This window comes from Aythya marila, assembly GCF_965140915.1.
Source record: "Aythya marila genome assembly, chromosome: 11".
Taxonomy (NCBI): domain Eukaryota; kingdom Metazoa; phylum Chordata; class Aves; order Anseriformes; family Anatidae; genus Aythya; species Aythya marila.
In genome coordinates this window covers 13,257,293-13,278,171 of record NC_139052.1, presented here as the reverse complement: position 1 = coordinate 13,278,171, position 20,879 = coordinate 13,257,293, and the positions used below count along the sequence as shown (strand labels likewise).

Here is a 20,879-nt window from a genome sequence, read left to right as displayed (position 1 = left end):
AAATATACATTTTCTTTTGCCTTTTAAACAACAAATATTATTTATTCCAGGCACATTAATAACCACTAATTTGTATTTTCTGTATATGGTGGCTATGATGTTGGGATAACGTGTATTCTTAGCATCTTTGGAAAGTATACCCACGAGCACAGATTGATAGCTATTTCATTGCTAAACTACCAATCATCGACCTGGCTATAAAATCTTAATACAGGCTTTACAACTCATTCCTTGCTCTCTTGACTTATGGTCACTCAGTCTGCCTATGAAAACATGTTGATTTGTTCTCAGCCAAGTACAGTTTGAATTAAGGTTGAGAGCAAAATATTGATTGCCTTGTACACATACACAAATTAAAAAAATGTATGAAAAATAAAGTGAATATTATGAGTAATTTTTCAAGTGTTATGGGTTTGAGAGCTGAATCCAAAAAGTAGGAAAATGCATTATAGGGGGTGTTTGGTTGGTATGTTAACTCAAACTGCTCTTTCAGAGAGACTTGATTTCAAGTAAATATGTTTTCAGAAATCAGATCAGGATTTGTCCTAACATTGAAATGTAATGATAAGGCATTTGTGGTGATTTCTATGGTTAATGCCTTGGACTGCTACTAGTTGTTTGCTTTGTTCTGTAGAGTTCCTGTAGTAGCTGGGACACAATTGCCATGTTTGGCATTCAGAGTAACTGTATGTGTCCTTTGTGCTCATCTGTGCTGCTCTTCCATCAGCAAATATGAAAGTTAAAAATTGAATTTGATCAATATTTATAGACAAATACTCAGCTTGTTTTTTGACAAACATCCGATTTGTTTGTAGTGAGTTTTTTTCAGTGTCATTCTTTGTTCCCGTATTTTTTGTATCCATAGAACCGTCTGTATACTTTTGTGAACAAGAGGCTTGTAATGGATGTCAGTGAGATCATATTTAATGTGTACATTGGGATGTGAGCATCCAGCATGTTCTTGTACTTTGTAATTTTGAAAAAGCAACAAGAACATAGCTTTTACAGCAGAACACTTCTTGAAAGCCCAGCAGAGCTTAATTGGAACCATAATTGTTTTTGTTTTAAATTGGTAATTCTGACAAAAGCAAAGTATAAGGTTCAGTATTCATTCAATAAATGTGAAGTAACACCAAAGAACCTTCTGCAGCAGAGCATAGCAGTATTTTGTATTTACTATATGCCTATCAAGATTTCCCTGACTCCATATCGTTGGGGTGTTGTCTTTGGGGCATGTGTGGGAATGAAACACTCTAGAAAATAAAGCAAAAAAAATTCAAATGCAGCTACTGCTGAAGTTCCAAAAGCCTGTGGGCTTTTACTATATTTTTATTTGCAGACATGAAAGATGTAATGCTTGAAATTACCTAAAGGCAGACTCTTCTAACAGTGTAATTAATGATCCTGGGGCAGTGATGGGTAGAAAAATCATTAAGACCCTTGTAGCCTTTTTGGAAAGCAGAAAAATTCAGCTTTTGGGGAAACTCGTCTTCAAAGACACGGGCAACTGCTAATACAGGTTGGTATGTCAGAGCAGTGGGAGTTTCAGAAGATGTTCCTAAGGCTCTCCTCTGCTGGAGGTTAAACTGAACGCATCCAGGGCCCTGAAAGGTGCTGTCTGTAGGTGGGGGGTAGACTGGTGGATGCTTTTTCAGGCATCTTTTTGAGGTCCAGTAAGATTTGAATCTGGAATTTCCCTGTCCACAGACCTTTTCCAGATCTAAAGGCTGGACTACAGAGCTTCATAAATTGGGCAGGGAGTTTAGAAAAAAAATGGTTTGAAATAATGGATCACACAACCTGTCTATTCACTTGTGCACCTTGTTCAAGTCGCATGAAATTTTTGATCCTCGTCTCTGCTATGGAAAAGTGAAGATAGCTGTTTTTTCCCATCTCTAGAAAGAAAAATTAAAAGAGATGTCAATCAGAATATCTTTGACTTGCTGGAATTTCAGTGAGGGATAAAATGAAGTTGATATTAAATACGCAAGTCTCAGGTTGGGTTTTTAAAATGGAGCTGTTTTTGTTTTCCTCCCCAATTTTTACACAGAGAACGTTGCTTAAGAAATTTTGAGGAAAAGGAGAAATAGGAAACCATACTATTTTTAGAACATCTTTTGTGATGCATACTGATACTCTTTTTAAGGTGTTTCACACAAATATTCTTACTCGTAGTAATAAATTGGGATGTGGAAACACCTGAAAGGCCAATTAATTATCGTAACATCAAATAGGCATCATTTGCTTGTTGATCGAGCAGAACTGAAGTCATTAGTGCTATCAATAAAATATTGTTTAATGGAAACAATAGAATTGTGATTACCCAACAGTGCCCAAGGACACTGTAAATACACTGATAATTAAGTATTTGCTAACAGGAGTTGTTGTTCTGAGTAGAATTTAGAATTAACATACTCTTCTGAGGCAAACTTAAAAAAATCTTTGTAATAAAAGCGTTTGAAGGATATGAGTAAGTGATTTGCAATGAATAATTTCAATTGGAGTGGTCTAAATTTTGTGACTTTGTGGTTGGACTGTGTTGTTCCTGAGCTTTCTACAGGTGGTGGGACTGGATGTCCTTGTGTGTGGGTGCATCCACAAGGCTCAGGTCTCTGACCCCAGCTCAGTGGCTTTCAGGACAGCTCGTGGTCCACTGCCACAGCAGCAGTGGACAGTTTAGTCTTATGTTGTTGGACAGACATCGCTTCATTAGAAGTACTTCGTTCAGATCTATGTTTGTCTCCCTTAGCATCCCTTGATGACTTTGCTCTGAACTGACCACCAGTGGCGATTTCTCTGGGTGTCTGACCCGTGCTCTGTTGTAGGAGGGAGGTAAGGCACAAGACACCGCTTCTTGGTCAGGCTGTGCAGAGCTGCAGTTTTAAGTTTAGGATAAATAATATAAATACATGTACCCGTGAGCTTAGACCATGCTTACAGTGCCTGTCCACCTCAATGAAAATGGATTTAAAGAATATTTATGTGAAATAGCTAAGAGGGGACCACGCATGAATTCATTCAAAAAAGTCTCTGCTTTATATTTAAGAAAAGTCTAGTTAAAGTTCTTCCAAGTCAAATCAAAAATTATATGTATAAATACTGCCTTCCATGCTCATGAAATCTGAGAGCTGACTTATCATAAATAATTTTACAGGAAATATGGACAAGAATCAAGTGATGTTGATTCTCAAGTCACATAGTTTGACTTTCATTTACATTTCTGGGTTGGGATGAAAAGTGAAATAGTCAAGTGAAGGCTTTGGATTCCTAGGAAAGCTAGGCTAACCCAGTCTGCATTTCGTTAAGGTCAATCTTGTAGGCAGATTTATTACCCATTACCTTTATTTCATGGCATATTTACAGCTATTCGGTATGTTTTTGAGATTGATAGGAGCTCAGAGCAGGCTACCTCTGTGAAAGGAGAGCACTGTTGTATTGTTGATGTGAACTCCAGGGAAACGTGGTGAGGCTTTTCTTGCTTATACCGTTATAATTATCCTAATGATAATTTCAAAACAATTTCTGCAAGTTGACATTTGAACTCAAATTGATTTTGTTCATGTACAACCACTGAACTTTGGCCAAAATCTAAACCAGCTTCTGTTGCTGGAAAAAAAAAAAAGATGGCTAGACAGCAAGAAACCAGACTTCTTGATAGAAGTGAGCTGTTGTTTTTATTCACTCAACTTCAGATTACTTATTTAAAAATAAAGTCTCAAACAATGGCATAGTAACTGCTCAATAGTTTATCTGTATACATTGCTATTATTTATTTCTCATAAAATAGTTGCATAGGAATTTATTAAAGCACGTTAGCTTGTAAACATCTTTGGACAACTATCTTGCAGAGCAGGAAAATGAAACAAGATGAAGAGTTTGAGGAAGGACAAATAGCCATGTCTATATAAAACAAGTAATTGGTCATCAAGAGTAAGGACGTGCTATGACAAATGCTTAATTTGAGTATTTATGAAATAATCTAGTAGTGGGAGTTGGCTAATTTCTCACCTCTGGAGAAGAAACAAGCTTGAGAAATGTGTTGTACCCTGTTCATCATGTATAACCTGGCTGCCCTGTCCCATCCAGCTCAGCATGCCTTTTCCAGCACTGGCCAAAGCAGATGCTTGAAGGAGTACAAAATCAGGGCAAGCATGTCTGGTGCTCCCCTGGGTACGTTCCCACCCCTCAGCCATGTGTGACTCAGAGCCTTCCTGAGCCAGGCATGACATTCGTATTGAATAGCTCTCAGCAGGTTTCCTTTCCACCGTTTTGGGCAGGGCTCTAAAGCCCCTACGGCCTTCTAGCACCCGCAGCTTCTTGTTGCAGGGAGCTTGGAGCATCCAGAGATGGTCATGGCTGGTCAAGATGGCATGGAAAGAAGTAAAAATGGTGCAAGGAGATTTAAAAAATGAAACAAAACAAAAAAACAAACAAACAAACAAACAAAAAAAAAACAACAAACAAATTAACAGGGACAATTTGTAGGACAGTTTACCTCAAATGTTTTCCCTTTGCACTTGATTAGTGGACAGCCTTGGGGTGGTTCCCAAGAGGGGACTGGCAGTGCAAGGAACCCCGATTGAGCTGTTCTGTTTGAGGCACATAGTCACGGGGACATCCAGGAAGGGACAGCACGTGGAGCAGTGCAGGAAATAAAGGGGTGGTTGGATGAGAGCATTTTGCTTTCTGTGTAGAAAGAATTCAAGTCTTAGTGCGGAGGCAGATGCAGCGGAATTTAGACATAATTGGAATCCCGGTAGAGCTAATGGTGCAGTGACGCGTGTTGTTTGGTGGTGGTGGTTTTGTTTGTTTGGTTTTGTTATTTTAACTTGTACTGGAACAAACTGAGAGCAACCCAGTTGGCTGTTTGCTTTCCTGCTGAGCCACAAAATGTCAGAGCCTTACCAAGCCCTTTTAACTAATAACGAGTGAGGATCTTCTGGTGCAGCTCCACGTGCAGGTGTTTTGCCTAGGTCTGTGTGACTGTGCCTGGCTTCAGCGCAGCTCTGGCTTCCCTTGCAGCTTCCACTTTCCCTCCTGGTGTTTACTGGTTGAAATACAGCAAGTGTTCTGTTTTAAAAAGGAAAAAAAAAATCGTGTACATGAATTTCTAATTGAATGCCAACCCAAACAAGCTAAATGAAACAGACTTGTTAAATGATGAGTTAATGGACTGAGCGTGATCCGTCTCTGAGAAACTTGAAGGAAAGTCATTGCACGTTATTATTTTTCAGCTTGTTTGTTTGCCCAGGCTGGGTGTATGCTTCACTTTTTGTGAGTTCATAAATGGGTTAGCCTTGGCCCATTTTGCATAACAGAATAGCCATAGATTGTATTTGCTCGTTCTGACACAGTAAGTAAAAAATATGGAAAATAACTTTGAATGTTACCTTCTGATTCTTGCACACAACTTATAATTATGCAGTTATTTTTGGCAAATACAAAATGTCAGAGGAGGAGGGAGGATCACCATTCATTTTAAATGGAAATGATGCATTGTGTGGGAAGCCTAATTTTTTTTGTAATGCAGAATCGTTTAATTAGTACTTTTGCCACGTGTCACTAATATCAAGTGAAATAATATCAATAAAGCCAGAACAAATTAAGGCAGAAAAAAAATGAAGAACTATGTGTTATCAGCGTATGATTGTGTATGCAATGGCCTAAGACCAGACAGGGTCAGATTCAAACCATCCTGGCTGCAGTTTTACCGCGACCCTTCGTGTAAGCTAAACTTTGGCCTCTTTTGTTTTAATTAATGCTCCATCCACCCTGAAGCAGCCTTTCGAAGCAGGATTTTCATCCTCTCTGCAAACTGTCCTTTTGCAGTGACTACCCTACTTCCCCGCTCGGTTTGCACCTACACTTTCCCACTTGCAACTATTTATACCCAAGAGTCTGTTGCCGTGTGGTTGAGGCTGAGGTTGTGTTTTCACTGCAAGGCTGGTCCAGGTCTTTGGATTTGCTTCTGACCTGGTTTTTGGTGCGCTTAATAAACTTTGGGTGCAAGAAGCACTTCTTTCCAGTGAGTCAGTCCATCATAACATGTGGTGAAGACCTAAGAGATGTTCTGCTGGAGTTAAATCCACTCCATATGCAGTGACAAAGCTTTACTGAAGTTCAGAGGCAGGACAGCTACTGAGGTTCAGGTGACAGTCTTCAAAGTTCATTCCTCAGTGAAGGTACAAGCCTTCTTCTGAGAGCTTTATTATTTTCTGAGACTAGAGACAAGCTTTCAGAACAGGAGCCACCGAGGCATCTTTTTTCGTGTTTCCTCCATGTTTTGAATTCCATCAACCTCTTATTATTTGGTGAGGAGGGAGGGGGTTGAAGTGTACCATGACTTGTCAGCCAAGTTGGATTTGTTAGCTTATTACACGGAGTACAAGGAATAGTTCATCTAAGCCTTCTTACTAACTTCTTTACTGAAAGGGTTGTGAGGCATTGGAACAGGGTGCCCAGGGAAGTGGTGGAGTCACCATCCCTGGAAGTCTTCAAAAGACGTTTAGATGTAGAGCTTAGGGATATGGTTTAGTGGGGACTGCTAGCGTTAGGTCAGAGGTTGGACTCGATGATCTTGAGGTCTCTTCCAACCTAGAAATTCTGTGATTCTGTGTAAGCCAAATACTGAATAGGCCAAAAAGAGATAACAAAGAATTATGAATGAGAAATTGAAAAACAGCTTGGGAAAAATACACAGGAGTATGTGAGAAGGTAAAATGGTGTCATGCAGTTTGTCAGGAAGATGGGAGGAATGAAGAAGCAGGTATCCATCCCCTCTTTCACAACTAGTTGGGCACCTAAAGGAAGAATTCCCATAAAGTAGACCAAAACTGTATCAGTTAAAATCACAAGCAGAGCCCAAAAGTAAATTTTTTGGACCCTACCTCCTTTTGCACATCCCCACGATGGACTACAAGGCATGCAGAAGGTATGGTTAGTACTGAGATGCCAGGACTTCTCTAACTGCCCTTGGGACACAGCAGTGAAATGCGGAGGCACCATGCAGGATTTCAGCTCTTTGGCTTCTCAAGCTACTCTCCCAGTCTACCCGATGGGATGTGATAGATATCTCCTGAATTGGTTTCATTGTCCTGACAGCTGTTGGTGTCACAGCAAAGGCAGTGGTCACAAGATAGCTGGATTTGGCCTCCAGACCACCAGTTAGGGCATCTCTTAAAAGGTCTGTGACAGTCTCTGCCGTGTCCCAAAACGATGAGCTTAATCACATCGTTCCACCCCCCTTCATGTATGCTTAGTGTTCATCTGTGATACTGAAGGATGATAAATCCCTGATATTAATTTTTTAAAAGGGAGCATTTCTCCAGTAACTCCTCACAATGTGCCCTAATTTTTCTTTGAGATTGTGAGAGACACACCCCCCTCCCCAAAGTACAGGGCATTTTGATTTTGGTGGAGGAGAAATTTTAAAATGAAGTAGAATTTATATATTATTCACAAAAGCCCTCCCTTTCTTAGTAGCTGTTTCCAGAACCTAAATGGTTAAAGTAGAAAATGTTAGTAATTTTGCTGCAAATAAATTGATCAGTATGCAAGACGGTTGTCACTGGCTGAATCATGGTCCACAGTTAAGGTAAACAGATCTGTGATGACATTTTCTGAGCAGAATACCAATGCTGCTACATTTCTTCCCAGAGGTTTCTGACACTTCTTATATGCGGATAAAATTTCTCTCCAAGAAGGTTTTGTTCACAGGAAAGAAATAGCATCTTTGAAAGAGTCTTCTTTAAAGGTGGGATTTATTCTATTTCCTGATTTATTTGCTATGATAATTGTGTTAGAGAGCGTAGAAAGGGATATTTTTGCTTTTCTGCATATCCTCTCTGTACAGTAGATCTTTCTGATGTGGAGTCTATTTAAAGTATCTGGCAGAGCTGCAATAAAACAGTATTGAACAGAGTTAACGGGAACAATGAAATGTTTTAATTCCGATATTCATTTAAAGTCATCTCTTGTTTTATAATCTCTGTAGATAACATGCAAAAGCAATGATTAAATATGCAGCTTGGTTTTAGCATAGGTGTTTCTGTGAAATATTTTTGGCTACATGATGGCTTCATATGTTCACTGGCATATTCTAAAGTAAGAGATACAATTTAGTTTATTCCTGAACGTCTCTGTGCTAGGCAGAAACCCTCCTTTGCAAATGACTGCAATCAGAACCTGTTTGCTGAGATGCATCTAACCCCCGAATGACTTCAGGGCATGGAAAGATGCAGCTTCCAAAGAACTTTGTGAAATCTGCTTTCTTGGAACACTTAAAATGTCTGTGGATGTTGCTGTTTGAGGGAGAGGGATCATTCGTATTTCTGTATTTAGCCTTAGATCAATGTTTACTTGGAGGTGATTGACATCTTGGTCATTCTGTGGATTAGTGGCCCGGAATCTGTTACATTTCTCCTTCTATAAGGAGAATCCTGTTAGTCTAATCAGATGCTGGTATCTGACTTTAATCCTGTCAATTACAGTAAATGCTGAAGGATAAGAGAGCCTTGCTGAGAGCATGCTCCGTGATACCTGACATGTCATAGCAGACCTGGGGCTGGTCATTAAACTTGACGTCAGAGATTCAGAGCCCATTGAAGTTGGTGAGAGCATTTCTGTCACGTCCTGTAAGCTGTGGGTTTAATGTTGGCATGTGTAGGTGAGAAGAGCACGATACGGCATGCTGGAAATAGCATGGCTAACAGGTCCTTCTGTAAGCTGGACTTGCAGAGCCTTGCTCCTCGGACAGGTGTCTAAGCCAGTGAGCAAGCCAGGAGGAGATAGAGCTGGATTTCACTCTGGATTCAGGCTGGGGCTTGAGATCTGCTGCTTGGGTTTAAGGACCATGGTTTAGTAATTCCCAAACTCAAGAGGAAAGCCCAGATTCATCCAGGTGTGTTGTCCCGTCCAGTGATTCTTGTGATTGTGGTTCACATGTGCTTCCAAGTTATCCCCATGTAACATTTAGCTTGCTTTCTGTCTTCTGCTGTGTAATCCCTCTAGCTCTTTTTGTACAGATCTCTGCAACAATTTGAGATTAACTTGGAACTTTCTGGGAGTAAATCCCTGTATTTTATCTCTATATTTTATGTACATTTGCAGATTTAAATTATTTTGAAATCCTCAAATGTATCTGGTGTATATATCTGTACATAAATATATCTGGTATATACAGCACTGGAGAAAAGTTTGAGCAGAGATTGACGTATTCAGCAGTAAATTTAATTCTGGGCAGAAGCATAGGGACCAATTCTGCTGCTTTTACAATGCTCAGTGATGTTGTCCCAGGATTAGCGCAGCTCCTTGGGGTCCCTGTGAGGATTATGGCAGAGTCAGGCCTGCGCCCAGGCGTGGCAGCGATAAGACAAGGCCTCTTAGGTCATCTGGTCTGTAACTGGAAGAACATCCACTGCAAATGTGAGTGTTTTGCTGAATTCTACGTTAATAGCATTTCCGTGTTCTTTGGCTGATCTGTAGGTCACCTTCTAACCTTGAAATTAAATACTGTGTGCATTTTTCAGCAGAAGAGAAATTTCTGTTTGACGCTAAAGAACTTCTTTTAAACAAGTTATTTTTCAGAGCACTGCCACAAAGGTTATAGGTGATTTTCTTGAGCATTCAGCCTGACATTATTTTGCTTTCTGAACATTATACTTTTATACTTAGGTTTTAATTTTGGGTAAAGTAAGCAATATTTGTCTTATTTCTGTTGGCAGAAGGAAAGTCTACACGAGCAGTCCAATCTCATAAAGAGAACAGTTTGTTACCTATTGTTCATTGCTGCTGAAGCCCTCCTGTGAGCATCAGTATTAACATCTGTGTGGATGTGGGCCTTGAAACATCATCTCTTGATTGTTGACCACGTCCATTCTTTTATTTAACTTTATTTTTTTGGGGTAACCAACTTGACACCTGTTTCTGCAGTGATGGGCTTTGATACCAGTTTATGCTACAGCAGAATAACTTCATTTACTATTGGGTGGCTGCCCAAAATGTGTTTTCATGCAACTTAAGACAATGACATCTGACTCTTCTGATGATGACTGTTATTAGGTCTTGGACCAATGCACACTTTTTTTTTTTTTTTTTTTTTTTTTTTTTTAAGATAATAAGCTCCCTGGAGTACCCGTCTACGACAATATTTCTGTCAGAGATTGTGGTCTGTGGGGGGTTACTTGTCCCCTGTCTCTCCTTTTGGAGCAGGGACATAGATTCTAGTGGATTCTTCTGGCTCTGCCCTCCCACACTGGCCTTTGTTTTCCAAGATATCTCTTTCCTACTTTTCTTACCAGCCCATTCCGTAGTTATCCCATCCTGCTTATAAAACTCTCTTTTATAAATGTAAATAACATCAAAGATCTGTTCATCAGCAAGCATCCAAAAGCAACAGAGATGGAAATAATTTGGGAAGCAGCTCAAACCTGTTCCATCGTCTCTCCAGATGTTCTTGCAACCTGGAGGGGAAGGCAGGGAGCAGCTCGGTTTGTGAGTGGAGACTTTGCAGCCACAATCCAGTGCTTCCATTTCTAGAGCTGCTGTCCAGCCTGGGTGATGCTCTGCTGGGTACTGGAAGCAGCAGTGGGGTCACTTTGTCAGCTCTGCCCCTGGAGCCTCCCTTCTGTGCTCTGGTGTCACTGCTTGTGCACCGAGACCATAGAAGGAGGATGCTCCTCTGCTGCCCTGCTTGCTTCGGTGGGGTACTGAGTGATCCAAAGTACTGAGTACTGCATTGCTTTCCTTGTTGTGTTCCTTACGTGGCTTGGGGAGACCCAGCCCACCGTCTGGTTTCACCCTCTTCAGAACTCAAAAAAAAATTATTTGATGGCAGGAAAGAAAGCTTGGAAAGCTGACTGCTTTTGTTAGCAGGGTGCATCCACCCCCTGGGGTTTTGTGAAAGCTGTAAGAGGTCACGCAGTGGCTGGTGGTGCCTTGGCATGGTGGGCTCTGAAGTGGAAAGGTAAATTGGGTGTCTTATGCATGGTTGTACGCGCAGGGCTGTCACACCTGGCTCTCCCTTAAGTGAAATCCTTCTGATTTTAAGGGCCTGAACCTATAGGCACTCTTAGCTGAGCTTTAATGTGTGTGAAGTCCCTGATTTTATTTTCCTGTGCTTGTATCTTGGAAATGGAAATTTTTGAATACATCCTCTTAGGGCAGTTAACTCAATCAACTTAATTTTGTTCTCCTAGGATTGTGAAGACATGTTCAAAGGCTATTTTGTGTAAGAAGTTGATTTCTTCATTTTGTTTTTATTGATGCGTCATTCCGGAGATTGAAGATACCTACACAGTAACTCTTCATTTGTCTAGCAGGGTACAATCTGATTATATGCTTCAAAATGTTTTCTTTCAGGTATTTTTGGACACTGATATGGCTGAGTCTGTGGTTTGGTCATTCCTGTAGCCACTGCCTGTGCTTTTCTTTTTTCTTGTTAAAAATATGCAGTTCCTCTTTTTCCTTCCTATTTGACATTCCCTAACTGTCCTTTCTTCTCATGCCTCCACATATTAAAGGCTGAACATAAGAGCAGAAACCCAACTCATTTTGCCTAGCCACAACCACCTAAATTGGACATCTGATTAGAACTGTATGAGTCTGCCTGAGTAATCAGTGACAAGAGCAAGGGCCCTACAAAAAGAGGGCTACTCAACCTGATTCAGATACATCCCTAAGCACTGGATGCATAGTAGTGCAAGGATGGTGTCATTTCTATTCTATCTGTAAAGTTAACTTAAATAATCTCCTTTACTTCCAGACTTTGAAGAGGAGATGAATCCAACCCTTGGCATGGTTTTCTTCAATTTTCTTTTATCCTTGAGGAAAAGGAGGCTGCAAGAATTTCTCATTACAAAGACAGCATTATGTTCAGTCCCTTAAAATACCAGTCAATTGATTTGAAATTGTTTTATGATTACTAATTAAAAAAAGCAAAAACTGATCTCCCGAATGATATACACTAAAATGTGTTTCTGAGTGGTAGGGACACTTTGCAGGTAGATTTATGGTTTTCACCATCTGTTTTAACAAATGAGTCAGCAGAGCATTTCAAAATAACCTTCGGTTATACCCATGAAATGTGAGTTTGAATGTTCCAAGTGAATTACTGGCATGAGAGTACTAAAAGTACTTTTTTCTGGAAATAGTGTTTTACCAGTTGTTTAGATGCGCTTGCTTTTATTTGTATGGAAATACGCCAATATATGTTAATGTAGTGATTCCACATACCAGAAGCTTTCGACACAGCAGGACTTTTCATGGTATGGTAATGTAGGCAGAGGTCTTGTCGGTTGTCCTTGCACACTTTTTTTTTTTTTTTGAAAAACATTGGATGAGTATTTTGTTCTGTTGCTTTTTGCTTGAAAAAGAGTTAATAAAAGTAAATGCACCAGAAGAAATTAATGGAATCAGTGAACAGATAAAATGTTACTATTTGAAATGCATAATGCTGCATAATGGGTTTATATAAAGAGCGGCAGAGATGAAGTGCTCTACAGACATAATGAAAGAAACATGGATTCCTGCTTCCATAATTGAAGTTCTTTTGTATTGATCTGTTGGGAAAGAATAGCAGAATTTTTGAACAGATTTGCTTTCCATTAGTAAATATATTTATCTGTAGCTCCGGATACTCAGCCAAGTTTGAAAAAAGAAAAGTTGGAAGGAGGATGCATTTTCTTTCATGATAATTAAATGTTATGACTGTAGATTTTTACCTCCAGAGTAAGTAAAGTTTATCTGCATTTAAAAAGTTTTAATTGCTTGCATACTTTACAGGAATTGCACAGAGACAAAACGTTCTTAACATGCAGAGTAGGAAAAAATGATATAAATACATTATATTCCATCTTTCTTTTTTAGAGTGTACCAGACTGTTACTGATGGCTTGTAGAAGTACTTGCCAGTAGTGGTCTGAAGACAGTTGCACTGTTTTTGTTCCTCAGATTAAGGATTTGAGGTTTGGGGATCTCATTAATCCTGGAGCACTGGCAGAGGGATGAGTGCCAGCCTACATTTCAGGCTCAGGTCAGCTCTGCAAGGTGCCATGCAGAAATACAGGAAGACTTGGAGCTCTGCTAAGTTCAGTCTGGTCCACTGAGTGCTACCAAAATGTAAATAATAAAAAACCAGCATTGCCCAATAATTAATTCCTGCTCTAAACTCTTGACCTCTCTGGCAAACCGGGAAGTCCTGGAAGTTTTATTTTTCTCAGTTTGTACAGTTTCATTTCTCTTGTGAATTCAGCCCCACGTATCTCTACAGGGCAGTGTAACTACTGGTAAAGGTTGTTGGCCTTCCTCTGCCAGTCCCTCCGAGAAGCAGAACTGTGACAATCCCATAGGTAAATATTAATGCAGAGGCACCTACTGTATATGATGTGTTCTCTCAGCCATCTCCCAAGGCACACATAATGGTTATTAACAAAACTGCACTTGTTTTAAAGGACCTGACAGCTTGCTAGGCTTTGATGGGAGAGCTTTGCTTTCGCTTAGAAATAAAAAGGAAAGCTTTTCCCCGTTTATGTTTGAAAGGGCCTTTCTGTAATTTTGTCATCGTGGGTTTCCCCTTGGAGGTAATGGATTAAAAGATCTTTTTCCCCTCCCTCTTTCCCTACTTCTGTATTACAGAAATGGCATCTGACATTCCTGGCTCGGTGGCCTTGCCGGTGGCACCGATGGCAAGCGGACAGGTGAGAATGGCAGGATCCATGCCTTCCAGAGGAGGAAAGCGCCGCTCTGGGTAAGCCATTTCCCTTTTTTCAGTGCTGAATGGAAACTATTTGTATTGAACAACTGGAAATATACATATATTTGTATCTTTACTATACACTGTTTATATAGGTAAACTGTGCTATGGCATTAGTTGCTGGTGTTTTGCTTTTCTTTTCAATGTATCTGTTCTTACTGCAAGATCAAACTTGCTGATAGGAGTGGTGTTTGTTGTTTTGCACACTTCAAAGGACTTGGGGATTTGGCAAAGCATCCAGAAACAGAGTTTGGGTCCCATGGCTGTTTTTTGTGTAATGATTGTGTGCTGCCTATGTCTGTTTAATCTCAAAAGCATTTATCATTTGAATAAAGGTAATAAGATGTGTTCTTACTTGTACATGCCGACTTATCCAGCTTCATCTGAAAATTGGACCTGGAATCTCTCAAATAAATGCCTTCTGTTAATAATGTTTTCTTTATAGTCCCAGGTACAGAAATAGCTCAAGTAGTTTCTCTGTTCAGAGTTTGTGGTGTATGATATCCTAAACTTCATGGGAAATGCTGCGTAGTCTCCCCAGGTCTGGGAGAAAGGGCCTGAATCGAGTTCCTAACCTAGGTGAAGGTTCTGCTAAAGAAGAAGATTTGTTTTATCCAAATATAAAGGTTGGCATGGTGTAGCCATTGTTTTTCCACATCACATTGTTCCATGGCAGCTGATAGTAATCTTCTGTATTAGAAGAAAAACATATCAAGAGATGCAGAAGAGCAGAAAAACACTCTCTAATACTATCAGAAATACCAAAAATACTGTTTGTTTGTTTGTTTTTTCCTTAACAAATGGTTGATTGCAAGTAATGTTGATTCTTTCCCTGAGATACCTCTGGTAAAAGTGTGCCTGCAAAAGAGATTGGTTAGTATTATACTTAGCCCTAAATATTACAGTGGTAGGACTTAACGGGATCGATAGTGTGAATAAAATCTTCACTGAGAAGACCTGATTCCCCGTGAGCGCTGCCCTAGGGATGGCTGGCCAAGACGTGCTGCCCATTCTGGGTGCCTGCCCAAGTGTACTGGTGCTGGAGTCTTGTTCCTGGAACAGGTTGAGAGAGGAGAACGTGGACCTTGCCTTGGATGCAGAAATGAGCTGGTGTGAGCTGAGCACTTGGGGTGTTTGCTCTGAGGGAGGTTCTTTGGGCAGGACAGTTTGGAGGTTTTTCCCCTTGGAGTGTGCTTCCGTATGCTGAGCTAACTGTATAGAACCGCTCTGAAAAATTCCTGAAATCTGTTTTTAACAGCCCTCCCATTTTTAATTTGAAACTGTTCAGTGAAAAAGCCTTTTCAAAGTTGCCCTCAGAAGAGAAAACAAAGCATTAACATATTTTTATTGCTCCATGGCTTGTATAACCTTCTGTGCTCTTGAGTTGCAGGATAGTTGATCTCTTTTTTGATCATAAACCATGTCAACTACGAATACAAGTTTGCAAATTACTGTTACCAAGGGCTGATGCTGCTGACTGTGAAATCTTCTGATTATATTAAATCCTGACTTGATATTAATTGAAAGCTCTGCTTTAAATGTTGCATTTTAAATATCGTCAATCTATTTGCAAGGAACCAGAGTGGGGGAGGATAGGAAGAACGCAAAACCAAATGATTTGAAATGTATTTAATATGCAAATTCAGTGAATAAGATAGTACAGATTTGCTGTTATATCCATACTGTGGTACTTTATCTGTGCACCGTAGCTCTAAACTAATAACCCTTCTTCAAGCCTGAGCCAAGGGTGCGTTTTTTTTGTTCAGTGTGTACATATTCAGGCCTGGAGGGAAAGAATGCCTGCTGTGTCTAATTCCTTGAAGCTTCTCTTTGAACAAAGTTGCAGCTAACACTTGGTCCTTTCATTACTGTCCTGGCGATATATCTTTGTATACCTAAATCCTTGGGCATTTTAGAAATGAATGCTTTGTGTCAGACATAAAGGAATATAGCTCATGAACACAGTCGTCTTTTCTAGCTCCAGTTATCTCTGAAAATTGTTTCTTTTCTCATAATTGCTGAGGCAAGCTGGCAGAATAATTGCTGTATGGACTTGAATGTAGATCAGTTTAAACTCATTGGCTATCCAGGAGGTGTTCTGTGGTGCAGGCATTCAGCTTCACTGACAGCTCAGAAAAATATTTTTCCTTTCTATAAATTATACCAAGCACTTCATAGAAAAAAAGTGACAGCCTAGTAGTGCATAAGAGAAAACATCACTGTGATCAGTAACTACTGAACATAAAGTGAAGTCTTTATGTTTAAGGTAGAGGATAAATGGCGCTTTTTTGCCCTCCTTGGTTATCTGTACTTGAGGAGGAAGGGCTGTTTTTTTGTTTGCTTTTACAGAGGCATTGGTTTTGTTTCAGTTGAGCACATGGTCTTGCTGTTTCTCAGGCACAGAATGGGGAGATCTGGGGAAGAAGAGACAGCAGCCAGCAATCTTTCTCCCTGAGTGCCCCTGTCTTGCACCAAACAAAGGGCTGTAGTGCAGATCCTCATCCTCATCTCAGCAGCTCTGCCCCATCATTCCTACCTGCCCCTTCCTATACCGAATAATCGTGGCAAGCCATCTTTTGACACTGCTTGGGATTTTTACGTAATTATTTTGTTGTGTTCAAATTCTCTGCCATCTCATTTTCTAATCTGTGCAGAACCACCTTGTATTGTGAATTGTTTCATTGTGTGAAAATGTTCCTAATTAAAAATCAGTAATAAAAAATATTTTGTCACATTATTTATGTTACCCACACATCTTTTGAGGAAAATATGTTTTACTTAGTACCTCATACATCAGATCTTTTCACAATTGATGAGAACAGTGTGAAATAGGAAAATAAGACTTATGCTCCCTCCTCAAAACAAAACAGCACAGTGCAGTTCTTTTTTAAAGTCTCTTTTTAATGGGAATTTTAAATGAAGATAAGATACTCTTTCAGAAACTTCTGAAATGATGTCATTTGTCTTCTTCGAGGTTGCTTCAATTGCTTTGGTACTGTGCAATGTATTCTATCTGAACAGATCTTATCTGCCAGGGTATGGGGAGTTTGTTGGTATATTATTTTTGTGTGTTCTGCTGTGTTCAGCTAAAGGTTGCAGCTGATTCCTTACCTTTCGCTTTGCCTTACTACAAAGCAGATGGAGTGGTTCTGGCAGGAATTTAGAGTCACTGACTTTAAACCTGAGGGTGGATTTTTTTTCAGACTTTTAGAGGATTTTTTTTTTTTTTTTCATTTTGCACAGTGAAATGTGAAATTGGGAAACTTATTTATTAACAAAGAAGGGGCAGATATATTTGCATTTTTACAAGTATTGACATTTTCATGAACTACATGTTCAATTTCTTCTTTTTTTATATTATTGCATTTGGAAGGAAGTCAAGATTTTTTGGTAGTTGAACAAAGCAAAGGTGTTATTTAGAGATTTAGTATGCTGCAGTCTGGCATTGCACCCTAGACAAAGAGTTTCTGCAGTGATGAGCCTACTATGCATATGGTAGGGGTTACCTATGGGTATTAACCCATCAAGATCTTATGAGATGAGAAGCTGATAGCCAGCCATTTGGGTAAGAAGGGAGTAAGGAATAAGTGGGACTATGCATTGAGCATGGGCAGCAGGATCGAGCCTTAAAACTGTCATCAGGCTCTCTTTAATTCTTGGTATTATATTCTGGTAATAATAAAACTTAGTCTAAAGTGCAGCAGAGACAATATTTGATTTTTGAGGGGAAAATCCATTTCTTAGCACTCAGCTGGAGTATTTGTCGGGAAGCTAAGAAAATCTACCCCAGTATGGAATCCTAGTGTATTGGAGATGAAGAAAAATGAATTAAAAAAATATTGCATCCCAAATTTAAGCAGGGTCTTACTAAATCTCTGGGGAAAAGTCTTTTCCCTATAGTATGGCTATGTATTTTTTTCTGCCCATGTTCCCTACACTTGAAACTCCAGCTTTATCTCAGTTGTTTTTTTCAGTTGCCAGTGAAACCAGGGAAGGATATGCCTGATGCGATGATTTTGCAAGTTGTTCTAGCTGCAGCCAGCCCAGTGCCTGCCTGAGTGTGTGCTTTTCTTAAAATGAAACAGCTCTCACCTAACATTGACTTTCACATTTTTGGCGTAAGCAGAAGCACTGTGAGCGAAATAACCCAACCCCAAAGTTGGTTCTGGGCTATTGTATATACACATATATGTGCATAAAGGCACACTGTTATGTGGGGAAGAAGCAGGTAAGTAAGAGGACAGCTTCAACAAGATGATAACGCACAAATGTTAAAATACAATTAGTGCTGCTGCACATCTGAGGAAATCCAGGCTGTGGATGCCAGCACCAAAGGCCACGTTTGGGTCTAGCAGCACATAGCAGGGTCCTCCTGGCTTAGTGCTTCTGCATAGGAGATGTTGCTGGCCGCTGGAGGTCGGTGTTGTTCTGCGCAATGCAGCTGAGAGGTCACTGGCAAGGGAAGTGATTTAGAAACTGGGTTTGGTGATAATTAGGTGAGCAAGAATGTAATTTATAGTGACAATGATGATTGCATCAAACAACCAAATTAAATGTGCATCTCTTCTTAAGACTCTTTTGGGAAAATGGTTTTCTCCTTGCTTCCTTTAGAAATGAATAATCACTATTGCCATCTGGAAAATATTACTGTCTTTTCTAATACCATTTCCAATTCCTGTGCTTATTTGCTGCTCATGTCCTGATTGTACGTAGATTGCTGTGAGTCAGATGTATCTTTGATATCAAAATTAGGAAGCAAGGCTGCATTCTCTAACTGGAGCACATTCTGCTGTATGTTTGTGCAATTTGAAAGACTATTTTTACACCACTGATCCCATACTCTGCATGTATGTCTTAATTTTTAATTGGAAAGTAGTGTTGTTTTTTTTTTTAATATTGAGTTAAATATTGTCACTTTTCAGGGTTTTGCCTTTAATATGACATGTATCTATTATTAACATGAAGTAGTAGATGCATCAAAATTTTAATTATATAAATTGTATTATATTACACTGAAATGCTAGAAAGCTTCGAGTGTGAAGAAACCCAACAAAACCATTTGCAAAAAAAACAATGATTTCCTATCTACATGAATTACATTTATGTGACTGCTCAAGTCTCTGTCATACTAACATAGCTTCTTATTAAAATACATACACTAACACAATAATTGTATATGGTAATTTTATATCAGATGGTTCTTAGTCTGACATAATGCCAGAGTCGCCCCCTTGTAATCAGGATATTTGTCTACCTCTTCTTAGGGATACAAAAATGTAAAAAAATACTTTGTAAAAAGCTTTGTAGTGACAATACCAACAGGAAGGAGGTAATCATGCTGCGTAGTGTAGGAAAGTAATCTAGGTGACTAATTTAGGAGGTTAATCTTCCTAGTGTCTCTGTGTAAAGTGAAGAAAGAGGTTCTTGCTTTTTGTGGCTCCCTAGAGCATCCTAACTGGAGGGCTAGGATTTGGCACAAGGAAGAGCTCATCTCTTTTACTTAAGAAGAAGGTCTGGGACATAAAGCAGGTAAGTTGGGGGCATAGTAGACCCACAGGTCATTTTAATATGGCCTAGGTAAGGTATACTACAAAGTAATTGCTGCCTACAGCCAGGTACTTGCTACCTACAGCCTGGTTGGTAATTCATGTGAAATTACTGGTGATATAGGACAGGTCTAAGAGTGTGCTATGGTTATGATCAATAGAGGTGAAATACATAATCTTTTTGGCGAAGAGGCTGGGAGTTCATGCTGCTCTACCTTTAATTTCTGTAGATTTCTATCAGGCCTGTGAGATACAGCACTTCTGGCTGTTTCACAAGAATTGCATTTGTTTAATATTTCCTTTTATTTGTTGATTTTAGCAGTGTGGATTTTTTCGTGTATCAGAACAGGGTGTTGTTTGTTGTTTTTTTTTTGTTTGTTTCGTGGTGGTTGTTTTTTTTTGTTTTGTTTTTTGTTTTTTAACTTGTGTTCTTTGTATTCCTGGCAGCTAATAAGCTACTTTTAGGGGGTCTGGAGAGCATGAGCAAGATGAGTCTACAGCCATCACTACCCCCAGTCAAAATATATATCAAACAAGATTGCGAACCATTGACTTGAATGTTCATGTCGCCATTGCCAATTTCATTATTACATATTTGAAAATCTTGCTTTTACAGAATGGATTTCGATGATGAAGATGGGGAAGGGCCCAGCAAATTTTCAAGGTGAGCCTTTATGAAGAGTTGGCCAAATTTCTTACTTTTTCAGTGGAGAAAGACAGCTGTCCCACTACTGCTGTTTTATAGTCTCTGTGGATATGGGCTGAAGAAATTGCCAACAGCTTGACCTAAATTCTAGTTACAGTTTACCAGCTTCCTCTGCAAATTAGGCACACTGGCAAAAATCTGCTTAATGTAGTTATTGGCTTACAAAGCTGACAGAATGTTTGTGTCATAATTTCACTCTGCAGCTAAAAATCACAATTTTTCTCATTTGACATAGCTTAGTATTTCAACTGCTGTAAATGAATTTTGATAATTTGACATTGCTGAAGTTGTCTTTTTGCCACTGAAAAAGAATTTTATTTCAAAATTAGTTCAGATACTAACTACTTGTTAAGACAATCTGATAGATCCTAGAGGCATGGGTTGTTTTTTTAAGATTAAAGGTCATTATGTACCATTAGGTGTAACTGAATAGTAGGAATTACCAAAATAAATGTTAATGTGGAATATTCTATGCTAGAAACAAAAACAAACATCAAAGCATCATTGTCATTTTTCACTTTTCCTTTTGTTCCAGTCACACTGTTTGCATTTTTTCATTAGAAACCAAGTGGCTGCACTGAGAATAGATGCTGTGAGGCCTACGGATAACTGCTGATCATTCAAATTGTAATTGCAGCTATATAGTAGCAGCCATATTCAAGCACAGCTGTCACTATAGGGTTTTAACAGGATGTGTTGCAACACCAGAACATAACCTCCTGGACAGGACCAGCAGCACACAAGTTTAGCTGGTGTCTTTTATACAAAGAATATTCCAGTCTGTGGCATCAAAACTCCTGGTCTGAGGGCTAGTCTAACGTTTGGTAGAAGATGTGTGTTAAGGGTACAAGATTGATAATTAATATGATCTGATTTTT

At 39.4% G+C, this 20,879-nt stretch overlaps 1 protein-coding gene across 5 annotated transcripts in view; it reads left to right on the top strand.

Moving 5' to 3' along the window:
- ARNT2 (aryl hydrocarbon receptor nuclear translocator 2) overlaps positions 1-20,879 on the top strand; it is a 107,429-nt gene that overhangs the window by 11,361 nt on the left and 75,189 nt on the right. For all 5 annotated transcript variants that reach the window (XM_082769085.1, XM_082769084.1, XM_082769082.1 and 2 more), the window contains exons 2-3: positions 13,632-13,743; positions 19,912-19,959. In XM_082769085.1, the coding sequence (XP_082625211.1) occupies positions 13,632-13,743; positions 19,912-19,959 (160 nt within the window). The remainder of the gene's footprint in view (positions 1-13,631; positions 13,744-19,911; positions 19,960-20,879) is intronic.